General features: G+C 41.0%; 1 protein-coding gene across 2 annotated transcripts in view; it reads left to right on the top strand.

Moving 5' to 3' along the window:
• Window positions 1–23,725, top strand: part of SLIT2 (slit guidance ligand 2) — a 180,909-nt gene extending 157,184 nt beyond the window's left edge. For both annotated transcript variants that reach the window (XM_081332747.1, XM_081332746.1), the window contains 11 exons: window positions 439–563; window positions 908–1,005; window positions 2,485–2,624; window positions 8,267–8,360; window positions 11,768–11,905; window positions 12,927–13,167; window positions 14,499–14,629; window positions 16,726–16,880; window positions 18,966–19,254; window positions 21,829–22,040; window positions 23,187–23,725. In XM_081332747.1, coding sequence (XP_081188873.1) covers window positions 439–563; window positions 908–1,005; window positions 2,485–2,624; window positions 8,267–8,360; window positions 11,768–11,905; window positions 12,927–13,167; window positions 14,499–14,629; window positions 16,726–16,880; window positions 18,966–19,254; window positions 21,829–22,040; window positions 23,187–23,431 — 1,868 coding nt within the window. In that variant the 3' untranslated portion in view covers window positions 23,432–23,725. The remainder of the gene's footprint in view (window positions 1–438; window positions 564–907; window positions 1,006–2,484; window positions 2,625–8,266; window positions 8,361–11,767; window positions 11,906–12,926; window positions 13,168–14,498; window positions 14,630–16,725; window positions 16,881–18,965; window positions 19,255–21,828; window positions 22,041–23,186) is intronic.
• Window positions 23,726–27,608: the final 3,883 nt, after the last annotated feature.

Below are 27,608 nucleotides of genomic sequence, written 5' to 3'. Positions count from 1 at the left end.
TGTGGGGGAAAAATGATCTGGGAAATAGTTATTATTTTAACAACACTAAACAAATGTCCCATTGTCTAGTGGTCTTCAACCCCTTGACTTCATATGCCATCAAGAGAACATGTTTTTTTCCCCTGAAACTCTGCTCAGCTCACCCTTATATCAGCTGGGTTTCCATAGTAGAGGAGCCTAAGCATAGCCATTAAAATACCTCACATGGCTTTTGGGTTAAGTAGGATAGCATCAGAAGCCTGGAAGAAGACCAAGTCTGCTGAAACCCCCTAGATCAGGGGTCCCCAACATTGGCAACTTTAAGACCAGTGGACTTCAACTTCCAGAATTCCCCAGCCAGCATGGGACAAAATCCACACGTCTTAAAGTTGCCAGGTTCGGGGACCCCTGACCGAGAGGGGCTCTTTTTTGTAAAAATGACTTTGTGCTTATTTGAAGGTCCCGTGGATGTCTCCATTCTTGCCAAGTGTAGCCCCTGCTTATCCAACCCCTGCAAAAACGAGGGAGCTTGTAACAATGACCCAGTGGACTTCTACAGTTGTTCCTGTCCCTATGGCTTCAAGGTATAGAAGACATTAAAAGCTGCCTTCTTTAATTGATTAATTTAATTTAATTTAAATTAATTCTTTAATTAACACGCTAGTTGTATCCTATATATGAGTCACCCCGCAGAGCAAATCCGTTTGTTCCTAATGCCTAGTTCTGTTTGCAGTTTTATTTCAGGTTCTCAGTCAGAAAGAGGTCCTTCTCCTGGACTTCAGGGTGCTATGGTTCCATTATAGATAGAAAGATAGGTTGGCAAGATCGATGGAAGTGGAATCCATAACACGTTTCCATTTGAAAAAAACAACCCATTTCCCCCCCTTTTTTCCTATGCCGCATGACGATTTTGTTCTTTTACACTTAGGGCCGGGACTGTGAGGTTCTGATCCATGCCTGCATCAGCAACCCATGTAAAGAAGGGGCGACTTGCCACTTAAAAGAAGATGAAAAGGATGGATTTTGGTGAGTTAAAAAATAAATAAATAACGTACAAAAAGGAAGTCATCTATCCCGGCACAGAATCTGTCACCTTTTGCTCCTCTTTCATTCCCCCAGTAATGAAATAGGTGATGTATATTGATTTCCAAGCCTTTTATACAACATCAATGAGCTTAATGCACTTTGAAAACTTTTTATGCTATAAATATGTTCTTCTTATTCAAGGTATAATGGGGAAAGATGGCATGATTTTGCCTCTGTTGTCCTAATTAACAGCCAACTAGATTCCTGCTGAAAGTCTCACAATGCAGAATCTTTGTTTTGCCTCATATTAGCAGCTAGTAAATGATCAGAGGTAAATCCCAGTGAAACACAAAATTAACGATGTATTTTCCAGGCCAGCACCCTGCTGGGTAAACATGCTGTCAGCATTTTTAATCTAGAGTTATTTAATCACAGAATGCAGCCCCTCCAGATGTACCTCTTAAATTATGGAGCTAAGAACGGTAATAGATGGATCCCATAATCCCATAATAAAAATTCTGCTAGCTTGTTACAAACAATTTTGATTCTCCCTATTTAAATAAGCAATTATAGGCGCAAATTACAGGCAATGGCTGGATTGATTTCTCTTTGAAATTAATTTGAAACAGCTTAATATGACAAATTGCTGTTTTAATCACAACTTTATAGGGGGAAAAATGAATACGTAGCACTCCAGAATACTTGTGGTGGAGACGCCTTCCCCAGAACGAATTAAGACATATATTCTGAAAAACAGTTGTAGTGATTGCCATAAATGCATAGTCACTGATTTGCAATTGAGGCAGGCCTGAATAAGTCATTGTTACTGTGCAATAATTAATACAGTAAATTATGTCCCAGCGAAACTAAATTTCCTAAGTAATCCCTTCCTGCTCCCTCTCTCGTTTTCTTCCCTTCTCGCGTGCTTCTGCATACATTTATTTCATAGCAGGCAAGAACTCTTGAAATTCATAAATGAGTCAAGCCTTTGCAAAGTACTTTCGACCCCTTACACTCAAAATACCCGTTTGCCTTCCAATTTCCAGTGATTCAGTAATTCTCTTAACTCGTAGAGTAGTTCCCTTTGAGCGCACTTTGTCACTGGAAGATTCCTACTTTCAGCAGTTCCCTAAAATAAAAATAGCAAAATGGCACTAATGCTAAGGATGCTTTGGCAATCAGACCCCCAGTTTAGAGGCCGAGACGGAGAATCCAAATGTCTCTTTCTCCAGGAGAGCCTTTCCTGGCTTGCTTGGACCACTTCAGCCCATTCATTCCTTTCCGGTGTGGAGTTTGGTTCCTGCTCTCCTGCCTTTTTCTGTTAGAATTGGCCAGTCTGAAATTTTCTTAAGTTTGTAGAGTATTGCACCCCCCCCCCCAAAAAAATAAAAATAAAAAAATGTTAGGCACATTTAAAACATTACACGTAATCGGGGGTTTTTTGGTTTGTTTGAAGAGTTGTTGTATTTTCTTTTGCAGGTGTGCCTGTGCTGACGGATTTGAAGGTGCAAACTGTGAAGTCAACATTGATGATTGTGAAGACAATGATTGTGAAAACAATGCCACTTGTGTAGATGGAATAAACAACTACACTTGCCTTTGTCCACCGGAATACACAGGTATGAAGAGATCTTACTTTGATATATCACAGACTCCATAGTCCCCTCGGTTAATCCTGTATGTTAATAAATTTGGTCCCTGCTTCTTGTAGTTCAGCTGTCAAAAGTGTTCCTTTATCATACCGTCTTCTGCTGTTCCACTGAATTCAGATACGTAGCCGCCTGACTTATCTCCCCGCTGTCAGGCCTAGGTATATCTCCCGCATGCAGTGCCATTGTTCCAACTCGCAATCTCTCCGCTGTGCCAGCATTGTTGGTAGTATTAATTAGACGTCCTCTCCTGGATGTTTTAAGTCCGGTCTGCTCTTCCGGGCCTCCAAGCCTCGTAGTCCTCTCGTAGGCCACCAATATGTCAGTTGGTGTGCGATCGTGGTCTTTTGCTCTCCTGTTTGCACGGGAGAGAAGTGATTGTTGATTCATCCATTCTGGCCCCCTGTCTGATGATTCATGTTGCCGCAATGCTTGGTAAGCCGGCAACAGTTCGATGTGTCGGTTGGTAAGAGTGTTGATTAGATAGCCAGGCTTCTTTCAGCAGGTGGCCGCCTTTCGTTGAATCGTGGGCAATGACTTTGGCCTCTGCAAAGTTGAATGTATGGTTATGCTCGGTTGTATGCGCTCACACCTGGGATTGTTCTTCGTTGCGCTTGACAGCCAGTTCGTGCTCATGGACCCTTGTCCGGAGGCATTTTGTGGTTTCTCCAAGGTAATTGCATGAGCAATCGTTGCAACTGATTTGGTAGACCACAGATGACATATTGCCTTCCGGCAGGCGTTCCTTGGGGCGCATTATTCTTGTGCGCAGGGTCTGGCTAGGTTTGTGTGCCACTTCAGATGTGACAACATGCAAAGAACAGTGATTAAGTGTAAGTTTGAGGAGACTATAGTCAAGTGCCTAATATGAAAAAAAAATTATTCTTCTTTCTTTTGAACCCTGTACTTTGTTCTGGTTAGTAGGCTTATAGTTGTATATAAAACTCTTTAGTATTTCTTAATCCTGAGTAAGAGAAATAGGCTTGAATATCAATAGTTTATAAACAAAGAATCTTGTGGCACTTAAGGACTCAGTAATGTGTATTACTAGAAGGTGATCTGTGATCTCCTCTGTAGATTCAAAATGCAGATCCCAAAGCAAGCAATCAAGGCTCACCAAAGTATTTAATTTTGCCAATGCATACTGGAGGGGGTCTTCTCCAAAATAATAGTGGGAGACACACCCCTCCAGACTTAAGAGATGCACTCATATTTATATATTTCAGAAATTGGGGGGAAATGATGCGTGCATGAATATTGAGAAGTAATATAATAGGTATCAGGTTACTTTCCTACCCGTCTGTTATCTACAGAGAACAGTGGTCTTAGTTAGAAGAAAAATCTGCATCTTGAAATTCAGGAGTTGCTATGGGGATATTCAGACAAAACGTACCACAGGCCATTGTGAGCTACAAGGACACATTGCTTTTCTCTCAATTTATCCAATAAACAGCCCCATTCCTCTGAAAACCAATTTTCCCCACACCTACAAGTTAGATGTAGGCAGAGAACAGCTGTGCTTTTGCATCGACTGCCTTCCCTAACATACATGTTCCTATCGTTGTCTCAGTTTGAATCCACAACAAATAGGGTCAGCTCACCCATTCTCTTCCAACTGAGCTGTTTAATGATTGAACCAGTCTTTGTAATACTTCAGCTCAGGGGTGACCGTCTTGAGTTAATAGAAAAATATCCTGGGGAAATTAGTTGTCTCCTGTAAAACGCTAGTGTCTGAATATTGCCATTTCTGAAGTCTAATTTGGATCCATTCGTTCTTTTTTTAAATGGAAATGCATCTGTTTGCTTAACATAGAGAATAGCAATGGAGGAGGATGAATGGGTTGTTGCCCCATTAGAAGGTGGTCAGATGTACGAACATTTGTGGTTAATGACAGCAGAAGTCCTAATATAGAGTTGGGGTGGCACAGTGGTGGGAGTGCAGCATTGCAGGCAAACTCTGCCCACAGCCTGGAATTCGATCCGGATGGGGCTCAAAGTTGACTCAGCCTTCCATCCTTTCGAGGTCAGTAAAATGAGGACCCAGATTGTTGGGGGCAAGGGGCTGACATTGTAAGTCGCAATGTGAAAGCACTATGAAGTGCTATATAAGTGTGAAGCCACAACAGCTTTGAGCCAGAAGGAGTTGAAATTAGGGTTTAGTTTACTGTGGTAGAGTCTGTAACGGATGGTTGCCTGTAAGCAACGTATGTGACATCTGAAGGACAGGCAGGGTTGAGGATCATAGGTTGTGCATCCCTGATTAATTGGTTTTAGTTTGGAAAAACAGGTGAGAACAAGAACTGTTTAGTTTGAATTGATTCAGGGATGTTTTTGCTCCACAGGCTAATTAAGCTAGTATATATTGAGTGTCTTTTAAGGCTTAATGAGTGAGTGAGTCAATGCGTTGGATGGAAAGCCCAATAGCCATAGGATGGAAGTGCAGTAAAGAAAGATTTCAAAAAATATAGCGAAAACTGCCAGGTTGCTTCTCTCCTTGGTGAGTTTCCATCCGTTGCTTCTCGTCCTGCCTTCTGGTGCCTTGGAGAGTAGCTTGACTCCCTCAGATATTGGAAGGCTGCTATCATGTCTCCCCTCGTCTTTCCTTTCATTAGACCAGAGTCCCCCAATGTTTCTGCCTTTTCTAGAATGGCGGGCAGGGGGGGAGGGTAGAGAGGGGATGGTTCCCACAAGTGGCTGGTAAACTCGCTCGTATGTGCGGCTCAAGCGACAAGCACGTGCGCCTGTGGCTCGTGTAAATGGAGCACACGCACTCACCCGCTGTTCGTACAAGTGAGGATGCGCAAGCCCTCGGCCCAGTTGCAAACCCCTCATGGCCCACAGGTTGGGGATCCCTGCTCTAGACTAGGCCTTCTCGGTTCCTGCAACCGTTCTTCGTGTGCTTTAGTGCAGGGGGTCTTCAAACTTGGCCCTTTTATGAGTTGTGGACTTTGACTCCCAGAATTCCTCAGCCAGGCACACGTGCCTGTCTGAGGGATTCTGGGAGTTGAAGTCCACAAGTCATAAAAAGGCCAGGTTTGAAGACCCCCTGCTTTAGTGAAACGTTTGTGAAGTCCCTCATACTGCTGAAACTCTGCCTTTCCTAGCCTGTTCACAGTCTTTTGCATGTCAAGACCATTAGGTGTCCCATCAAGAGGGTTCCTCTCGCTCATTATCGTCTGCCGTGAAGACCCCCTTCGTGACTTCGGCTTAGCCCCCCCCTCTTCCCGTGCCCAGCGCTGACATGAGCCCCTTGTGTGTTTGCTGTGCTATAAAATAAAAAACCCCGAACTGCACAACCGCTTTCTCTGCCGCCGTTCAGTGTCTCTTGCTTTATTTGCGCTTTGCTGTTTTGGTGGAACGTAAACGTCTCTTTGTCTTTTCTGCCTTTCGTTGCTGCCAGCTGCTAACCTGAATGAGGTGGAGAAAGGTTAGTGGATCCGGTTTCTCTTTTCCCTCTTATCTCAGTCCCCTCTTGGGTCCAGCTGCCGAAATGGCCATGCAGAAGACGACGTTCAGGGTTTGAACCAGGCCCAACCAGGTCTCCGGGCTTCTGCCATGTTCAGATCCGCTGTCGGATATTTGGATGGGTCTTAAATCTGCAGAGAATCCTAAAAGTGTTGGAGGATCCCTGTGCTCCGGAAACAAACAACTTTCAAAAGAAATGCTACAGTACAGGCAGTCCCCAACTTATGACCGAGCCCAAAATTGATGTCGACAAGTGAGACATTGGGTCAAGTGAGGTTTGCCCCATTTTACAACTTTACTCGCCATGTTCGTTAAGTGAATCACTGCAGTTCTTAAATTAGTAACCCGGTTGTTAAGTGAATCCAGCTCCCTCCGCTGACTTTGCTTGTCAAAAGCTCGCAGAAGGGGATCACATGACCCCAGGACACTGTGCAACTCTCATACATACGAATCAGTGGTCAAGCGTCTGAATGTAAATCAGGTGATCGTGGTGATTTCCGGTCATAAGTGTGAGAAATGGTCCTAAGCCGCTTTTTTCAGTGCCATTACAACTTCAGACGGTCACTAAGTGATCCGTTGTAAGTCGAGGACTGCCTGCATGTGGGTTGCTAGCAGTAGGAGGCCCTTAAATTATTAATTTTAAAATGCTCAGCTTGAAACCTTAATAGTAGAGGACGCCCAAATTATTAACTTTAAAAACTTCCTTCTGAAGTGTTATTTGGGTCCATCACTAGCCCTGGGTCCAAAAACAGTGTTGTGCAGCGTCACTCTTGTTACTACTACTTTCTTATTGGTATGTTGTTCTCTGTTTCCCAAGAACAGATTCATGGATTGTTAAACTTAATTTAGCCAGCCTAGAAAAATAATCTCTGGTGGCCACTACAATAGGGATTAAAACTCAATGCTGCAATGTCTCGGGTTGAAAGCCTTATTCAGTGTCTTAAAAGACTGGCTGAATGAATCTTAACTGTGGTCATCAAAATAGCATTGATCTAAACTCAACTGTAGCCAAAGTCCCTATCCTGAAGTTGTGTTTCGGGGAATATTGATGATGGTTAAAATTTTAAACACAGTTTTGCTCACCTCCACGGACCGATTCGTAACAGGCCGTGGACGGGGACGGGTCTGCAGCCCGGGGGATGGAGAGCCCCTGCTTTAAGGCAACCTTTTATTGCAGGGTTTTCTTCCAATAGGTGCTTGTAGAGATTATAAACATATTGTTTAGAAAAGTGACGGTGTAAATTGTTTGACATCACCATTTCTCTCTTTCTGAGATTCTCCCCTTTTTAAAAAAAAAATTGGTTAAACAAAAGGGTCTCAAAAGGATGTTTTGTGGGCTTTTCTTATCAACCTCACTTTAGCCTGACTATTGGAAAAAATATGGGAGAAAAGAGAATGTCAGATGTATTTTGTGTTTAATCCGTCCAATCCACAGGACTTTCCCTCTCTCAGTCTTAAAATCTGTTGAATTTAAAATATACGTCGTTGGAACAGGGTGAAGGTCCAGGGTCACTAAGCTGGTTTGAAGTGGGAACTGGGAACTATCTTACTGTAGAACATGCTGGTATTTATTTTAATAAAAAAGAAATCTTGGAACATTTTATCCTGCTACAATGTCCAAGGGTGATGGGTTCAGGATAATGAGACAAGGTTTTCTTTTAGTTGAGAACAGGGGTATCCTCAGAGTTTTATCAAAGTAATTGAGATAGCAGCCACCAGTGGTGCATTACAGCCCCTCTTAGAAATATGATGGATGGATGGATACAGATAGATAGATAGATAGATAGATAGATAGATAGATAGATAGATAGATAGATAGATAGATACTTTTTGACCATACTCTGTAGGCACCTAGGCTTAAAAGACAGCATACTCAGTTTTAAATCCAAGTCATTATTAAATGTTAGTGTTAAAATTTCTAATATCTTAATCAGTCGATTGGTCAGTTAGTAGGGTGCTGGTAGTCATATGACCGCCGTTTAAGGTCGGATCCGTCACACAGATAAATGTGCAAAAGGAAAGCCAGGCTCTTGTTTCTCCTGGGTTTTAGAGGGGAAATTACATATTTTGGGGGGAAAAGCCAGCTCTTTTGCGCCACCGATCCTGTGCAATTTCTAGCCTTGCTAAATCGCCCTGCTCTGTTCCAGGGGAGCTGTGTGAAGAGAAGCTGGATTTCTGTGCTCAGGACCTGAACCCCTGCCAGCACCAGTCCAAGTGCATCCTGACCCCGAAGGGATATCGGTCAGTCTGTCCTTCATTTGATCCTCTTGCCGCCAGGCTGGTCCTCTGAAGGGCTTTGGATGTAGAGATGGGACTGGGCTCTGAAGGACTGCGGTCAGGATTTAATCTTTCCCTCCCTCCCTCCCTCCCTCCCTCCCTCCCTCCCTCCCTCCCTCCCTCCCTTTGCTTCTGATGGGGCTTACATGAAAACTCCCTTCTTGGAGTACAATAGAGTGCGGTGTGGGTAGTCCCCAAGTTACGATCATAATTTTAACACTTAACAGTTGTTAAATGAATTTTGTCCCATTTTACGACCTTTCCTGTCACAGTTGTTAAGTGAATCCCTGCAGTTGTTAAGTTAGTCACAAAGTTGTTAAGTGAATCTGGACCACCACCACCCCCCAAATTGACTCTGCTTGTCAGGAGGTCACAAAAGGGGATCAGGAGACCCCCGGGACACTGTGACCCGTCATAAACACGAGTCAGCTTCCAGGCGTCTGAATTTTGATCATGTGACCATTGGGGGGAATACTGCAACGGTCGTAAGTGTGAAAAATGGTCATAAGTCACTTTTTCAGTGTCATCGTAACTTTGAACTGTTGTAAGTCAAGGACTTCCTGTACTATGAATAAAGCCCAGAGACTGAACTATGGGCAGTTTTTATCTTCTGTAACAATTCACAAAATATCAGTTGTATATCAGGGAGCAAATAATTAAGCTAAAGCTGGGTTATGAAGCTGCAATTACAAAATGGGTTATTGGGATGACAGCTTGAAAATTACTATCCAATAAGCAGGTCCAAGGAAGGATAATCTTTAATTAAGTGATATCCTTATTATCATTCATTAGTATGCACATTTGCAAAGCGTCTTTTAATGGGCTTTAGATAAGTAGATTTGGAGAGCAGATGCTCTGATCAGCACTCCCCCCCCCCTTAGGCCAAACTTAGATTTGTGGATTGATTTTGCTTCATTTAAATATCAGTTTCTCCTTTAAATTCCCCAGGCTGTTTGAGTATTATTTTGATGTGGTGATTGCAAATAAATATCATTTTTTCAGTTAATTCCAAATAGTTGGCATTAGTGCAGTAAAACACAACGCAATGAAGGTTAACAATAAGCACCCCTAGGTTTGAGACTAAGCAAATGCAAAAGCACGAAATATATTAATACTAGGCTCCAGAGAATACCGCAGGAAGCCACGTTTGCCTTCTTAAAAGCCAAAAATGAGAAGTTACATTTTTGTTCCTTGGTTCTCACCCCTCTGACGGCGTAACGGAGAGAGAATCGCAGCATTCCTGACGGTTAATTGCACCGAATGGGGAAATTCTACTTAATGAAGAAGGTCCTGGAGATATTTTGGCCCCAGACTAGCTGAGGTTTTCTGCATAAAAAAGCCCAGAAGAAATTGCTCTACATTGTCTTGATACTTGGGGAAATATTGAGAAAAACCCTTTTGCTTTTTCGTTGCTTTATTTCTAAAGGTGTACACAGGCCGTCCTTGACTTACAGCCCTAACTAAGCTCCACGTTCTGTTACTGAGACATTTATTAAGTGAACGTTGCTCCATTTTATGGCCTTCCTTGCAACGGTTGTTAAGTGAATCACTGCCATTAGTAACACGGTTGTTAAATGAATCTGGCTTCCCCATTGACTTTGCTTGTCGGAAGGTGGCAAAAGGGGATCACTCTGCAACCGTCCTAGGTACATGCCAGTTTCCAAGCCTCTGGATTTTGATCACGTGACCCTGGGGACGCTGCTACGCTCAAAAGTGTGGAAAATGGTCATAACTCACTTTTTTCACCACGGTTACTAAATGAACTATTGTAAGTTGAGGACTGCTTGAATTCTATATTAGAGTTTTACTCTAAAGTCTTGCTGAACTCCCTCAGGCTAGCAGCATGCGGTGGCCCTTCCCAAGCATCACTGTGAAGGGTCGCCACAATTGGAACAACCCAGCAAAGAAATTATCTTATTCTTCCCCAAACCAAACTGCAGTTCCAAATGACCAAATAAAATAAAATAAAATAAATGAGTTTGCTGCATTGTGATCATTGTTTTTATTACAAGGGAGATTCTGGACCATCTCTGGATCACAAACATAGTTACTATGGTGACAGGTAGGCAGAAAGTCAGAAAAAAACATCGTAGATTAAGGTAAATGTGTCGAAGGAGTTCCTCGTCACACCAGGAAATTTGCATGAAAGAATTTTTACAAGATTCCCACCCTGGAATTTGGCTCACAGGAGTCACGTGACGTGGGACTTGAAGGGCCCCTCAGCTACTCCAGTGGCAATTTTGGGTTTGCAGTCAAATTGTTTTGCTTCGTTGGAGACAATATGTCTTTCTACATTTTCCCCTCGACTCTACCACAGAATCTGATCACTCTTGCCAATAAAAACCTTGAATAAATGTTTATAGTAAATGCAGCTGGTCCTTGCTCCCGTCGCTGAGCAACTTTGTTGTAAAGTGAAAAGTTGTAAAGTAAAACATCACATGACACACGCCAACTCTATGAGGTCAGTTTCTGCTGCACTCATTAAACAAATTCCCCACCATCATTAAAATGATGGTGACCCCCAATTTTTGACTTCCTGCCGGCGTAACTCATTAATTTAACTTGTTGGAAGCCATCACTGAATTACACAAATAGCAGTCATGTAATCCTAGAAAGCGGCAACGGTCACAAATGGTTGCCAAGCACCTAAGCCACAATCACGTGACCCACAGGGACAGGGAGATGGATCGGAAGATCAATATTAAGTCAGCTTTTCTGGCGCTGTCACAACTTTGGATGGTTGAACGGTCAGTAAATGAGGACTACCTGAATGTGGGATCTAAAACTTGTCAGATAATGGAGCTAGGTCTGTTGCCTCCCTTTTCATTGTTAGATGAAAATGCATTTTTTATCATATTAATTTAATGTATGTGCTCCTACTTCGCTCCCTGTTTTGGGGTGAGTAACCTCAAAACAGTTAATTTATTTTTACATATATATATATATAAATTCCCCAACTCGGTGTCACAAGCCTGCTCATTTTGAAAAATGATGCTTGAAACTCCAGTAGCAGAGAGACCTGTCAGAATGATTCATGAATCAACTCAGAATCTTCCGTCAGAATTTTTGATAGAATGGCACGTTTCCCAAGACAGAATGACAAAAAAACAAAGCTTACGAATAATGAATTGTGATTCCATCATGCAAAACAATTTGTGCGGTCAATAGACTAACCTTAAACAAACGCTAAAATATTTTGTTTCAAATGCACCATGATTCATCTTGAAATTTCAACCTAGTTGAAATAGTAATAACAACAATCCTGCCTCTATTAACAATTTCAGCGGGCACCCCATCCCTTCGGCCTGCTGCTAAAACTATGAGTTGCATTCATTCATTTATTCAATTGTGTTTTTTTTTCCTGTCTCTAGGTGCAGTTGCACACCTGGGTATGTTGGTGAACACTGTGATGTTGACTACGATGACTGCCTGGATAACAAATGTAAAAATGGAGGTCAATGCACAGATGCCATCAATGGTTACACCTGTACATGCCCTGAAGGGTACAGGTGAGAAGTAACACAACAAAATCGGTGTTAGAAGAATGCGTGAAGAAGCATTTCAGTAGTGGAGAAGACAAGGGTTAATTGTTAGGTTCTTGATGTCCTCTGAGCTTGGTTGTTTTCCTGTAGAAATTTTGTCTCTGCCTATGGGTAACATCATCAGGCATGCTTATCACTCTATATGTAGCCATCGCAGATAAACAATCAGCAAACTCTACTCTCTCATGCCTCGGGATCTTACCTAGCCTAGTAAGAAAAGATCTGGAGGAAAGCAACCAAGCTGGGGGGACACCATCAACCCACAAGTATAAATTAGGGGAAACTGGCTAAATGGTAGTAAGTGTGAGAGGGGTCTTGGTGTCCTAGTGGACAATCACTTAAATAGGAGCCAGCCGTGTTCTGCAGCTGCCAAAACAGCCAACACAGTGCTAGGCTGTATTAACAGAGGGACTGAATCAAGATCACGTGAAGTGTTAATACCACTTTACAAGGCCTTGGAAAGGCCACACTCGGAATCCTGCATCCAGTTTTGGTCACCAGGATGTAAAAAAGATGCTGAGACTCTAGAAAGAGCGCAGAGAAGAGCAACAAAGAGGATCAGGGGTCTGGAGGCTAAAACATATAAGGAATGGCTGCTGGAATTGGGTATGTGTAGTTGAATGAAGAGAAGGACGAGGGGGGGACAAGATAGCAGTGTTCCAGTATTTGAGGGGCTTCTGCAGAGATGAGGGGATCAACAGCGCCAGAAGGCAGGACAAGAAGCAACGAAATGGAAACTAATGTGGGAGAGAAGCAGCCTAGAATTAAGGAGAAACTTCCTAATGGTGAGGACAGTGGAGCAACTTGCCACCAGAAGTTGTGGGTGCTCCATCACTGGAGGTTTTTAAGAAGAGACTGGACAGCCACTTGTCTGTAATGTATAGGGTTTCCTGCTTGAATAGGGGGTTGGACTAGAGGACCTCCGAGGTCCCTTCCAACTCTGTGATTCTGCTAACCCAACCAAGGTTATCTCTTTGCTTGCATCTAGTGGACTTTTCTGCGAGTTTTCGCCCCCGATGGTCTTGCCTCGCACGAGCCCGTGTGATCACTATGAATGTCAGAACGGGGCCCAGTGCATCATGAAGGCCAGTGAGCCCAGCTGCCAGTGCCTGTCAGGTTACCAGGGTGACCGGTGCGAGAAGCTGGTCAGCATCAACTTTGTCAACAAAGAAACGTACCTGCAAATTCCTTCGACAAAGATTCTCTCGCACACCAACATCACCCTGCAGGTGAGTTAGATAAAGTGTGAAGTTGTGCGAGCCGTTAATATAAGTGAATATATGTTTTATGGAGCCCAGGCCTGCTTCTGAGGTCACTGAGAGCTTTTGCTCAAGGCCACTGACCACAGCGGTCCTTGGAGCCAAAGAAGCAGTGACCGACACGGATGAAGACCCCCAGGAGACTCTCACGGTGGTGGAGACGCCCAACAAAGAGCCAGGCACCTGGGAAATGACAACGCGTCTCAAAAAGACGTTTGAGGGAAATTTTGTAAGCACGGCTTTGGTTTGCAACGCTGTTGAGATGCATCTTTTTAATAGGAGAAAAGGGCCGCCCGCTCGGCTGCAAAGGTCGTAACTGTGAAAAACAGTCATAAATCACTTTTTTCACTGCTGTTGTAACTTTGAACGGTGACTAAATGAACTGTTGTAAATTGAGGACTACTTGTATAGATAAATTGCCTGAGAAACAATATAAAACAGACAAAACATACCTTCCACTTGCAACCGCTGGTTTAATGATGCTTCAGAGTTACAACGGCACAGAAATAAGCGGCTCCCGATTGGTCCTTACAACCATCCCAGCATCCTCATGGTCACACAATCACAATTCAGGCACTTGGCACCTGCCACGTATTTACAGTGCTTCGCCCCATCCCGAAGTCATCCTGGGATCGCCAATTGCAACTTTCTCAGTCGGCTTCCCACAAGCCGAGTCTTTGGGGGAAGCCAGCTTCACTTAACAACTGCATGATTCGCTTAATGACCGTATTAATTTGCTTAACAATTATGGCAAAAGAAGATCATAAAATCGGACATCATTCCCTCAAGAACTGCCTTGCTTAGAAATGGAAAATCTTGATCCCAGCCGTGGTCGTAAATTGAGAACTACCTTTGTAGTTAGATGGTTTAGAAAGTAGTGAAAAATGTAGAATAAAGTTAAATTAAGCAAACTAAACTATCATCAGACTGAGATGGGGCCAAGGCCTGAATGCCCTCTATTTTGAGCAGCTTCCCCAAGGCAGAAGATAGATAGATAGATAGATAGATAGATAGATAGATAGATAGATAGATAGATAGATAGATAGATAGATAGATAGATAGATAGATAGATAGATAGATGATAGATAGATAGATAGATAGATAGATAGATAGATAGATAGATGATAGATAGATAGATAGATAGATAGATAGATGAGAGAGAGAGAGAAAGAGAGAGAGAAAGAGAGAGAGAGAGAGAGAGAGAAATTACAACATTTACCTAAGGGTGAATTGGTTGTAGTCAATAATCTTAAAAAAGACTTTAATGTTGCTATTTCTAATTAAAAATGGTCTGCCACCAGATTTCCACAGATGAAGACAGTGGCATCCTGCTCTATAAAGGAGACAATGATCACATCGCCATGGAACTTTATCGGGGACGAGTGAGAGTCAGTTATGATGCAGGATCATATCCAGTGTCTGCCATTTACAGGTGGGCTTATAAATAACACGCCGTCTTTGAAGAGAACTTGCGTTGTTTTTAATGCAGAAGTCATTCTCCAGCGAATCAGCTATGGAGATTCTACGGTGCTTTTTCCAAAGGAAACTGGACTTTCTTGGTTCAGTCCAGAATTAAATAAGGTTTTTAGATGAGAACCGAATCGCTTTCAAAGAAAAAAACCCCAAGAAAGTCAGTTGCCTTTTGGAAAAAGAAGCACCTTTGGGATTTTCAAGTGTTGTGTTTTGAAAATATATTTTGAAATGTTTTTGAAGAAGGAAGTTTCCCTTCCACTCCACCTGGGTGGTTTAGGAGATAAAACAGAGTGCATAATTCCTCCTTCCTCTTCAAAGTTGGGAAAGTTTAAACTATGATATGAGGGAATCCAGCGGATCACGATCAAGTGTACGTTTTCCATGTTTCCTCTGCGCCCTTGGCAATGCCTTGGTAAGACCATACTTGGAAGATTGCAATTCTGGTTGAACGATATAAAAAAAGATGTTGAGACTCTAGAAAGAGGGCAGAGAAGAGCAACAAAGAGGATCAGGGAAGCTAAAACTTAGGAAGAACAGTTGCAGGAATAGCAGTGCGTGATAGCAGTATTATCTCACAAAGAGGGGGTCAAGCTATTCTCCAAAGCAGCAACAGGCAAGACAAGGAATAATGCTTGGAAACTAACCAAGGAGAGAAGCAACCTAGAACTAAGGAGAAATTTCCTAACGGTGAGATCAATCAACCAGTGGAACCACCTGCCTCCAGAAGCTGTGAATGCTCCATCACTGGAGGCTTTGAAGAAGAGGCTGGGCAGTCATTGGTCTGAAATGGTATAGGGTCTCCTGCTTGAGTAGGGGGCTGGACTAGATGACCTCCAAGGTCCTTTCCAACTCTGTTATTCTGTTACCTTCATTATTAATTTCACACCAGAAGCCCTAGAGATGGTAAAGGAAGAGCTATTTTTACACCATCTTATTCATATTGCTTCTTTTGGCCATATTGGAGAATATGATCTATTTATTTATTTATTTATTTATTTATTTTAAAAAAAATCCTCAGTGACTTTTCATGGAATAAAAATCCTAAAATCAGAAACACGGTGCTACTTTGTGGTTAGAAATAATATAAAAAGAACTCAGGGCCAGATCTGTGAATGCAAGTATTTTCTGTACCGTAAAGGAAGACTTTAAACGGTTCAATACGGCATTTTCCCTAATGCTTTGTATATACATTTGAAAAGTACTATTATTTATACCACCAATATATTATGTTCCATTTGCTTGAATTTAAACATTTTAAATATCCTTGGGATTGTAACAGGGAAAAAAGGAGCAAGATCAGCATAAAAGCAGTTTTGTTTTTCCTTGAGAACAAATAGAAATAGAGTTGTGGGATTTATACTTTAGTTTCTGCTTTTGTCAGCTATTTTCTGGAGAACGGCAACTAACCCAAGCCTTGTTATTACTATCTTGGTTCCATGTTTCTTGACCCAGCAGAATATCGCCTGAATTCTTAATTTCCCAGTAAATTTGGGTAACTGAACATGTGGTTCCTTCCAGTGAATTATCCTCTGGTTTTAATCTTCTCTCAAAGGGTTGAGGCCACAAATATGCCTCCAGAAGTGGTGAATGCTCCAACACTGGAAGTTTTTAAGAAGAGACTGGAAAGCCATTTGTCTGAAATGGTATAGGGTTTCCTGCCTTAGCAGGGAGTTGGACTAGATGACCTCCAAGGTCCCTTCCAACAACTACTTCTTCTTCTTCTTCTTCTTCTTCTTCTTCTTCTTCTTCTTCTTATTATTATTATTATTATTATTATTATTATTATTATTATTATTATTATTATTATTATTATTATTATTATTATTATTATTATTATTACGACTTCTAGCATCGCTTCCTCTTTGGCAGGAAGTTGCGTATTATCGCAAGGGAGGCTACTAAGAAGGCTGTAGGTTAAGTTGCAAAGTTATTATTATTATTTTAAAAAGCCCCCCAAATTAAGCATGGTGAGCCAATTTTGTATTTTGTTAAGAAATTTTTAAATTCTTTTTGCAGTGACCAATATTTATGAAACTAAACACTTTCCCCTTCCAGTGTTGAGACCATCAATGATGGAAAATTCCACATGGTGGAGTTACTAGTTATGGACCAGATTCTGTCGCTATCCATCGATGGAGGAAACCCCAAAACCATCACCAACCTGTCTAAGCAATCCACTTTGAACTTCGACTCCCCGCTTTATGTTGGAGGTGAGTTCTTCCTGACCCAGAGATGCAAAAAGAGGGTCCGGTGCCTTGGAAAACGCAGTTGGGCGAAAGTGAAGAAGACCCTCCATTCTCACTTTTTAAAAGAACCAAGGCTTAGCTCAGGGGTAGGCAACCTTGGCTCTTTTATGACTTGTGGACTTCAACTCCCATAATTCCTGAGCCAGATGTGCTGGCTCAGGAATTCTGGGAGTTGAAGTCCACAAGTCATAAAAGAGCCAAGGTTGCCTACCCCTGGCTTAGCTCAACAGCTAAGCCTTTCTAAGCTCAGACTTAGATTTTTTTAAAAAAAAATTTTTTGGGGGTGGTGGTGGATGGAATTATTTGCTACACCTTGCACTATATTAAGAGTGGAGCCTATTAAATATACATCTGGATTTTTTTTTCTTGTTCCTATTTTAGTTTCCCTTTTTTTATAATTTTGCGTGTTTCATTCTGCTTTCTTTTTGCATTTAGTTAATTTCTTTAAATAAAAATTAACTAAACAAAACCCTCAAATATATATATATATATTTTGCCTTGTCAATATGGCTTTTATGGGTCTACCATGGAGTGATTAAACTCAGCCACCGGAGGCCAAACAAATGGTCAATATCCTGTGAAGTGATATATCATCATTACGTTTCTCCAGCCTTATCCATCCAGTTCTGTAAAAATCCTATAAGGAAATCAGGAATGCTTTATAAGAGGCTCAGTGGGAAGGGTGGGAGCAAATGGGTGGTCTGAATGTTTATGTTGAAAATTGAGAGCCAGCCGCCTAGACTGGCCACAAGGTGACCTGGGTAACATCTGCATTAAATAACAGAGGAACAAAATCCAGATCACGTGAACTGTTAATACCACTTTGCAATGCCTTGGTAAGGCCACACCTCGAATACTGCATCCAGTTTTGGTCACCACAATGTAAAAAAGATGTTGAGACTCTGGAAAGGGTGCAGAGAAGAGCAAGAAAGAGGATCAGATGTGTGGAGGCTAAAACCTATGAGGAACGGTTGCAGGAATTGGGTATGTCTAGTTTAATGAAGAGAAACATCAGGGGTGACATGATAGCAGTCTTCCAGTATTTGAGAGGATGCCACAAAGAAGCGGTGGGGTGGGTCAACCTCTTTTCCAAAGCACCAGAAGAAGGCAGGACCAAGAAGCAACAGATGGAAACTAATCAAGGAGAGAAGCAACCTGGAACTAAGGAGGAATTTCCTGATAGATAGTAATCAGTGGAACAATTAATCAGTAGAAAGGAGAACATATGGGTGATCCATCACTGGAGATTTTTGAGAAGAGACTGGACAACCATTTCTCTGAAATGGTATAGGGCTTCCTGCCTGCGCAAGGGGTTGGACTAGAAGTCCTCCAAAGGTCCCTTCTGTTCCGTTCCATTCTATTCTATTCTATTCTATTCTATTCTATTCTATTCTATTCTATTCTATTCTATTCTATTCTATTCTATTCTATTCTATTCTGTTCTATTCTATTCTATTCTATTCTTCATTATTCTATTCTATTCTATTCTATTCTATTCTATTCATTATTCTATTCTATTCTATTCTATTCTATTCTATTCTATTCTTCATTATTCTATTCTATTCTATTCTATTCTATTCTATTCTATTCTATTCTATTCTATTCTATTCTATTCTTCATTATTCTATTCTATTCTATTCTATTCTTCATTATTCTATTCTATTCTATTCTATTCTATTCCTATTCTATTCTATTCTATTCTATTCTATTCTATTCTATTCTATTCTATTCTATTCTATTCTATTCTATTCTATTCTATTCTATTCTATTCCATTCCATTCCATTCTTTCCATATTTCTCTTCTCTTCTCTTCTCTTCTCTTCTCTTCTCTTCTCTTCTCTTCTCTTCTCTTCTCTTCTCTTCCCTTCCCTTCCCTTCCCTTCCCTTCCCTTCCCTTCCCTTCCCTTCCCTTCCCTTCCCTTCCATTCCATTCCTGTAAACAAAATGAAGTAATATTAAGTCTTTCTGCAGCGAGTTGCTTGTTCTAGGTGAGCCGTTCCTGCCAGATGCTTTTCTTCCTTCCACCTCCTGAATCTCCTCCATCTGCAGGCTTGCCGGTGAAGAGAAACGTGGCCGCGGTGCCCCAGCCTCCAGGCCAAAACGCCACCAGCTTCCACGGCTGCCTCCGAAATCTCTTCATCAACAGTGAGCTGCAGGACTTTAGGAATGTCCCGTTGCAAGTTGGGATTCTCCCCGGCTGCGAGCCGTGTCTGAAGAGGGTCTGCGCTCACGGGACTTGCCAGGCGACGGGTCAGTCCGGCTTCACCTGCCAGTGCGAGGAGGGATGGGCCGGCTCGCTTTGTGACCAGCAATCCGGCAGTCCTTGCCTGGGGAACAAGTGAGTCCTGGTTCAATACCATTTTTAAGGGAGGGAGACTTTGGCCCGGGAGAGCAGCTTTATCGGGTAGTCTGCCACTTACAACTCTTCACTTAGTGACCATTCACAAGTTACAACAGCACTGAAGAAAGTGACGTAGGCTGTTTTTCACACTTAACGACCGTTGCAGCATCCCCCACAGCCACGGGATCAACATTTGGACACTTGGCACCCGATTCATATTTATGACGGTCGCAACGTCCCGGGGTCACGTGATCCCCTTTTGCGACCTTCTGACAAGCAAAGTCAATGGGGAGCCCAGATTCACTTAACAACCGCGTTACTAACTGAACAACTGTTGTAAATAGAGGACTACCTGTATTTATATGAATGCAAGTGATCTAACGCAGTGGTTGTCGTCCTTGTGGGTTCCATGTTGGTTGTTGAGAAAAGCAGAACTTACGATCTGTGATATCCCGTCACAGGTCTTCCATTACACATCTACAGAGGCTTTTCCCCAGGCGCTTCGGCCTCCTTGCCTGTCACTTGGATGCTCCAAAGCTGGTTTATTTTGTCCTAGAGAGTTACTACAATCCATAGCTCTGTTCCAATATTTGAAGGGCTCCTACAAACGGGAGGAGGTCAAACTATTTTCCAAAGCACCAAAAGGCAAGAGGAGAAACAATGGATGGAAAGTGACCAGCAGTTGAGATAGAGGCAACCTACAACTAAGGAGAATTTTCCTAACAATGAGAGCCATCCACCCATGTAATAGCTTGCCTTCAGAGGTTGTGGATGCTCCGTCACTGAAGGCTTTCGAAAAGAGGCTGGACAACCATTTGTCCGAAATGGTCTAGGCAGGTCTCCTGCTCAAGTAGGGGGGGTGGACTAGAAGACCTCCCGAGGTCCCTTCCAACTTTATTATTCTACGTTAATAGAATATAAAATAATAATTGGAATGGAATGGAATGGAAGATGAAGAGAAGAGAAAATGGAATAGAGAATAGAATAGAATAGAATAGAATGGAATAGAATAGAATAGAATAGAATAGAATAGAATAGAATAGAATAGAATAGAATAGAATAGAATAGAATTAAGGAATAGAATGGAATGGAATGGAATGGAATGGAATGGAATGGAATGGAATGGAATGGAATGGAATGGAATAGAATAGAATAGAATAGAATAGAATAGAATAGAATAGAATAGAATAGAATAGAATAGAATAGAATAGACATTGGAATATAGAACAGAATAGAACCGAATTAGAAATAGAAATAGAATAGACTAGACATTGGAATATAGAACAGAATAGAACAGAATTAGAAATAGAAATAGAAATAGAAATAGAAATAGAAATAGAAATAGAATAGAATAGAATAGAATAGAATAGAATAGAATAGAATAGAATAGAATAGAATAGAATAGAATAGAATTAAGGAATAGAATAGAATAGAATAGAATAGAATAGAATAGAATAGAATAGAATAGAATAGAATAGAATAGAATAGACATTGGAATATAGAACAGAATAGAACAGAATTAGAAATAGAAATAGAATAGAATAGACATTGGAATATAGAACAGAATAGAACAGAATTAGAAATAGAAATAGAAATAGAAATAGAAATAGAATAGAATAGAATAGAATAGAATAGAATAGAATAGAATAGAATAGAATAGAATAGAATAGAATAGAATAGAATAGAATTAAGGAATAGAATGGAATGGAATGGAATGGAATGGAATAGAATAGAATAGAATAGAATAGAATAGAATAGAATAGAATAGAATAGAATAGAATAGAATAGAATAGAATAGAATAGACATTGGAATATAGAACAATAGAACAGAATTAGAATTAGAATTAGAATAGAATAGAATAGAATTAGAATAGAATAGAATAGACATTGGAATATAGAACAGAATAGAACAGAATTAGAAATAGAAATAGAAATAGAAATAGAAATAGAATAGAATAGAATAGAATAGAATAGAATAGAATAGAATAGAATAGAATAGACATTGGAATATAGAACAATAGAACAGAATTAGAATTAGAATTAGAATAGAATAGAATAGAATTAGAATAGAATAGAATAGACATTGGAATATAGAACAGAATAGAACAGAATTAATAGAAATAGAAATAGAAATAGAATAGAATAGAATAGAATAGAATAGAATAGAATAGAATAGAATAGAATAGAATAGAATAGAATAGAATAGACATTGGAATATAGAACAATAGAACAGAATTAGAATTAGAATTAGAATTAGAATTGAATGGAATAGAATAGAATAGAATAGAAGAGAAGAGAAGAGAAGAGAAGAGAATAGAAGAGAATAGAGAAGAGAAGGGAAGGGAAGGGAAGGGACCTTGGAGGTCTTGTAGTCCAACCCCCTTCTTGATCAGGAGACCCTAGACTATTTCAGACAAATGGCTGTCCAGCCTCTTTCTTGAAAACCTGTTCTAAAATGCAAAGCCCTGGGCCCTTTCCCTCCGGAGCCCAGTCCTAAGACGCTGATTGTCGCTGAGCCTGAGGTCGGATGAATAATTCATTGTTATTCTCTTGGGCTTGTCTCCCCTGTAGATGTGTACATGGTACCTGCTTGCCAATCAATGCATTTTCATACAGTTGTAAATGCCTGCAGGGATACGGAGGCGTCCTCTGTGATGAAGATGGGGAGGTGTTTAACCCCTGCCAGCCCCTCCGATGCAAACATGGTCAATGCAGGCTTTCAGGCCTTGGAAAACCATATTGCGAATGCCGCAGCGGATATGCTGGGGAGAGCTGCAATAAAGGTGAGCCTCCGATTGGCTGGGACTTCCTTTCCTATGAGAAGGAAAAAGTCCTCATTTTATCTGAATAGCAAAAAAAGTTTTGTTTTGTTTTGTTTTAAAAAAATCCTGTTCGGCATGCACGTGATCCAATTTTCTTTTCAATTTTTTTTAAAAAAATTTTCTTCTTCATCTCCATCCCTGACCGACAATTTTAGTCCATTTTCAGCTTTGCTTTATTATTAACAGAGAGAGGGATGTTTTTAATTGTTTTTTTGATTTTATAGCATAAAACCAGGAAGGTTTTTCTTACCTCCCCCCTTTTCACGATTTTGCTATAAAAACTTTTCTCTTTCTTCAGAAGCAACTTTTTGCTATATTTAAACTGCCACCTTATACCTGCTGTATCTCTCTGTATTTATTGTTTCTCTGCCTCCTGCAACTGTGAAGCCAAAACCAATGATTCTGCTGCTAGCTTTATCCCAAATTCTACTTTTGACCTCTCATCTTCAACTGATTTATCACAGCGAATTATGCAGGTGAGACGGATAAAAACAGGGTGACGTTACCCCGCTTCCCACTTCCCTTCCGTGTCTCCTCCTGTCTTTTCTCTCTCTCTCTCTCTGTCCCTTCCATTTCTAGAGCTGGTTTTTATTTATTCTGTGCTTTGGGCATCTGTCGGATTCCAGTAGGACGTGGGGACGGAGCTCTCCCACTTAAACTGATTTTACGCCTCAATAACGTATGGAGCTAGGGGACTGGAGCCTCTGTTAAATCACAGATTGGATAGTATTTAACTCTAGGTCTAAGAAGTGAAGTTGCATGCTGTCTCAAACATTTCCGAACAGTCAGAGAATCCATCTGGCTCTTAAAAAGAGAGGATATGTGTTTTTGTAATAAAGAAAAAGATTTTAAGTTTCCAGTTTTCTGGTCCTAGTAATAGCAGTGCATTTTGAGTTTGGGTGTAAGAAAGGCTTTTTCTGGGTGTGCATGTCAGCTTTAATCCTCTAGAGGAAAACCCCTGGACTTTTGTTTTTTCTTTCTTTCTTGGCTTGCTAAGAAAAACAAAGCAGAAGGGATCTTGAGCGGCTGCTCTGAGCAAGATGCGCCCTTAAGCATCCCTCATACCGCTGGCCGTTCAGGAGCTCTCCCGCTTTTCTCCCTTTGCAGAAATCTCTTGCCGAGAGGAACGAATCCGGGATTATTTCCAAAAGCAGCAAGGTTACGCCGCGTGCCAAACGACGGAGAAGGTTTTGAGGCTGGAGTGTCAAGGGAGCTGTGAGAACGGACAGTGTTGCAGGCCTCTAAGAAGCAAAAAGAGGAAATATCTTTTTGAATGCACCGACGGCTCTTCCTTCGTAGGCGAGGTGGAAAAAGTGGTCAGGTGTGGCTGCACCCAGCAGTGCCTCCCTTAAAAGCAGCAGGCCCTTTTTCCTGCCCTGATTCCTTTTTGGAAAATCCTGTATCAGCCGCTTCTTGGACTAAAGAAAGGCTCCGTAGCGGATATATATTGTAAAATACAGAACAGGCTTATTTTTATTACGAGAATAAAGAACTGCTTCTTTAACTACGAAAAGCAAAGTCAAGTTGCTCAGAGGGACTTCTTGAAACTCCCAGGAAGGAAATATGTATATGTAAAAAAAAGTCCCCGGTAAAATTTCAACCGGGATACGAAAAGCTCACGGCTTTTAACACTCAACATTCTTCAAGACGCCTTTTGCTCAGTTATCTTTCGGTTTGATCCTTGCATTCGGGCGGTGGGGAGAGAATATAAAGCTTTTCTTTTATCTACTTTTATCTACTATAGTTGGGGACCTGCTTCACTTTGCTTTGGTTTTATTTTGTTCCCGAGACCGAGAAGCCCGCTCTCAGACGGAAGAGACTCATTTTTACAAGTTGAAGAAGACGAAAAAAAAGCGATGCATTTTGTACAGTGTAAAGAAAAAAAAAAGTTGAGAAAATGAGAGCTTTTGCTAATTCACCATTATCCTAAGATCTTCTAATGCATTTTTTTAATGTTAGCATGTTACAAAGACAGGAAGAAAAGAAAGCATTTACCCGCCCTCTTACAGTATTAATTTTTTTTTGTAATATAAATGATAAGATTGATAAAATAGATTATTGTTGAGAAAATTAGATATAATACGGAGTTTTGTTTCTATGAATTCTGAACAGCTCTATACAGTATTCTGTTTATTGAGAAATATTTATTGTATCAAAGTACACTGTACTTAACATTCTAGGCCAATCTTTTTACTTTTTTCCCAATGCTTTAATATATATTAATTTATATTTGTCCTGATATTTTTGTATTTTCAGTTTTTTTAAAAAGAGAGAGAAAAAAACCTTAAAATCAGGATATTTGCAATAGGACTAATATAGCAGATTCTCACGGGATAAATAGATTTGGTCTGGGTTAATATTTTTTACTGTAACACCTACCAGCTGGTATCCCTCATAGGACCAGAGGCTGCAAACAATCTGATTATTTTCATTATAGCAAGGAAAGATGACAACTCTCAAGTCTTTGTAATATATAAGGAAATTGTTTTTACAATAGGTGGCAGATGTTATAGGTGTGATTCCCCCCCCCCCAAGTTACTTTTCAGAAAATGAAATTTATTTGTTGAAAATGACACTAGAAGATAGATATTTTCAAACTAATGTTCCCTTGGAGTTTCGTACCTTTAAAATGAATAAAAGAGGCTGTATTACCATTTTCCCCATTATTAAAACTACTTTACACGCCCAAATATTTTCCTTTGTTAACATGTTGCTGCTAAGTATAACATAGAATTGGTAATAATTCTTTATAGTGGGTTGTGTTCTTTTTTTAGTAAATCATGGGGTACCCTGTAAAAAAAGGGGGTTTAATTTCTTTTATACAAGGAAAAAGATAGTTGTACATGTGTAATATGGTGTCGCTTTGTCTAATTTGGACCGGTATCAGTATCTTTACTGATATTTGTAAATTAAACAGATCTTTACCTCAGTGCCACTTCTTGTATTTCTCAAAGGAGTTTAAAGTCCTTGGTCACCAGCCTTTGCCAGGTAAACGGTCATTTCAAATATGAACTGGAATTTCTCTTGGGAAAGAACTGCAAAAGCTATATTCTGATACCAAATGTACGAAAATCAGTTGTTACTGCAGTTGCACAGCTGCACAGTGCAATCTATTATACTTAAGTTTTTCTACAACGTATAAAACAGTGTGTCTCGAATTTGGCAACTTCAGCTCCCAGAATTCCCCAGCCACAGCATGTTGAAGTCTACAACTCTTAAAGTTGCCAAGTGGGGAGGGGGACGCGACTCTGCCCTGGGGCTGGTGGAGCAGAGGGAGGGAAGGCTGGATAGAAGAAGAGCAGAAAGGAATGCCTCAAAGGTAGCTTTTTCTAGAGACAACAGGACTTACTTCGTTTTTCCTTGAAGACAAGGAAGACAACTTACTTTGTTTTTCCTTTCACTTCTCATCCAAGAAGCTTCCTCAGTTCTGACTAAATTGGTGAGGACCATTCAAATCCAACAAGCTTCTTCAGCTCTGACTGGGCTTCCTTTGTTTTTCCTTGAAGAGGAAGGTTCTTCAGTTCTAAAGAAGCTGAAGAAGAACTGAAGAAGCTTCTTGGATGGGAAGCGAAACGTCTTCAAGGAAAAACAAAGGAAGCCCAGTTGCCTCTTGAAAAAGCACCTTTGGGACAACCGTGATCTGGATGACGGAGAATCTCCATAGACATTCAGAAAGGAATAAGGGAGAAGGTGGCAGAAAGACGCATGGACAAGAGATTGCAGTCTGAGGATCTTGGGGGTAAAACATCCCATTTTAAGCTTCCTAAGAAATGTCCCAGATATCTTAGCTCTTTTTAACATTGAGCTGTGGTGGTGCGGTGGTGAGAGTACAGTATTGCAGGCTGACTCTGCCCACTGCCAGCAGTTTGATCCTGACCGGTTCAAGGTTGACTCAGCCTTCTATTCGTTCTTCCGAGGTCGGTAAAATGAAGACTCAGGTTGTTGGGGGCAACAGGCTGACTCTGTAAACCGCTTAGAGAGGGCTGTAAAAAGCACACTAAAGCGGTATATAAGTCTAAGAGCTTGTGCTATTGCTACTGCTAATATTGAGCTGGAGAGCATGTTCAGTCTTCTTAAGAAATATTGGAGAATTCAGTGGGTGATGGAATGGAGAGGCATTCAGAATGATCCGAAGGATGGAACTGAACAAAAGAAAAAGGAGGGCTGGGGGCAGGCAAAGAAAAAAGGGAAGCTGGATGAAGGATAAATAAGACAAAGAATATCAAAATATCAGAGAGAATTCAATCTCTTTCAAGCCCTGCGTTAGTTCTACAAACTTTTGACTAATTCTGCTTTAGTGCCAATTTGATGGCACGAAGAACCGAAGGATTAGATCTCTCTCTCTCTTTTAAATCTAACATGAAAATGACACTGCAGCTTTCTGTTCCTTTTCCATCTGAACTGAATTGCCTGCTCGGGCACGCTGGAGTTTTATGAGAAAATAAATTCCGCCTAATTTCGTAGTCCTTATTTATGTGTTAAAAAATAATAGCATATCATCTTATTCTTTGGGGGGGACAGAATGGGAAGAAAGGAGATCTTTTTGATGGTTATCGTAAAAGCAGAGTTCACATTCGCAAACATTCCTCACGAGCGGCGAGGCAAAAAAATTGATCGGAATTGGAATGTTAAGGTACCAATTATCTGAAGCGTCCCATCAAATAAATCTTATTGCTGCGGCGCCAGGATAATTCTGTATGAGTGACTGAATTCTAAGGCAATGATATAACAAGTGAAAGATACAATTACACAGTTGAGGAAGGTTATATAAGTTGTTAAATTCGTTTAGTGACCATCGAAAACTACAACAGCATTGGAAAAAAAGTGACATGACCGTTTTTCACACTTACGACCACTGCAGCATCCCCAGGATCACGTGATCAAAATTTGGATGCTTGACTCATCTTCATTCATCCTTTTAGCCATCATCCAGTGCAGGATGAAGGCCTCTTCGGCATGTTTCCTCCCAAGAGGCTCCTGAGGGTCCTTTTGCCAATGAGACTGCCATATGCGGTCTTGATCCATCTTGGGCTTGGCAACTGGCTCGTATGTATGATGGTCGCAGTGTCCCTGGGTCGTATGATCCCCTTTTGTGACTTTATGACCAGCCAAGTCAAATGGGGAAGCCAGATCCACTTAGCAATTGTGTTACTAGTTTAACAACTGCAGCAATTTGCTTATCAACTGTGGCAAGAGAGGAATGAATGAACGAAACTCACTTAACAGATGTTCACGTAGCAACAGAAATTTGGGGCTCAGCTGTGTCTGTCCCCTGAATTACATCTGAGAAACAAGCCAGAGCTTAGTGTGGAATAACAGAGTTGGAAGGGACCCTGGAGGTCTTCTAGTCCAACCCCCTGCTCAGGCAGGAGACCTGATACCATTTCAGACAAATAGTTGTCCAATGTGTGTTACTGTGAACTCAGCAAGTGATTTGAAATGTACTTAGTATCTTCAACAATGCTGAACTTCAAGCCATCAATTCCCAACTTCGCTATATTTTTATAAGAAAAAGTCTGTCTGTAGAAA

Source organism: Vipera berus, assembly GCF_964194415.1.
Source record: "Vipera berus genome assembly, chromosome: 7".
Classification (NCBI taxonomy): domain Eukaryota; kingdom Metazoa; phylum Chordata; class Lepidosauria; order Squamata; family Viperidae; genus Vipera; species Vipera berus.
This window is presented reverse-complemented; position numbering and strand designations above follow the sequence as displayed.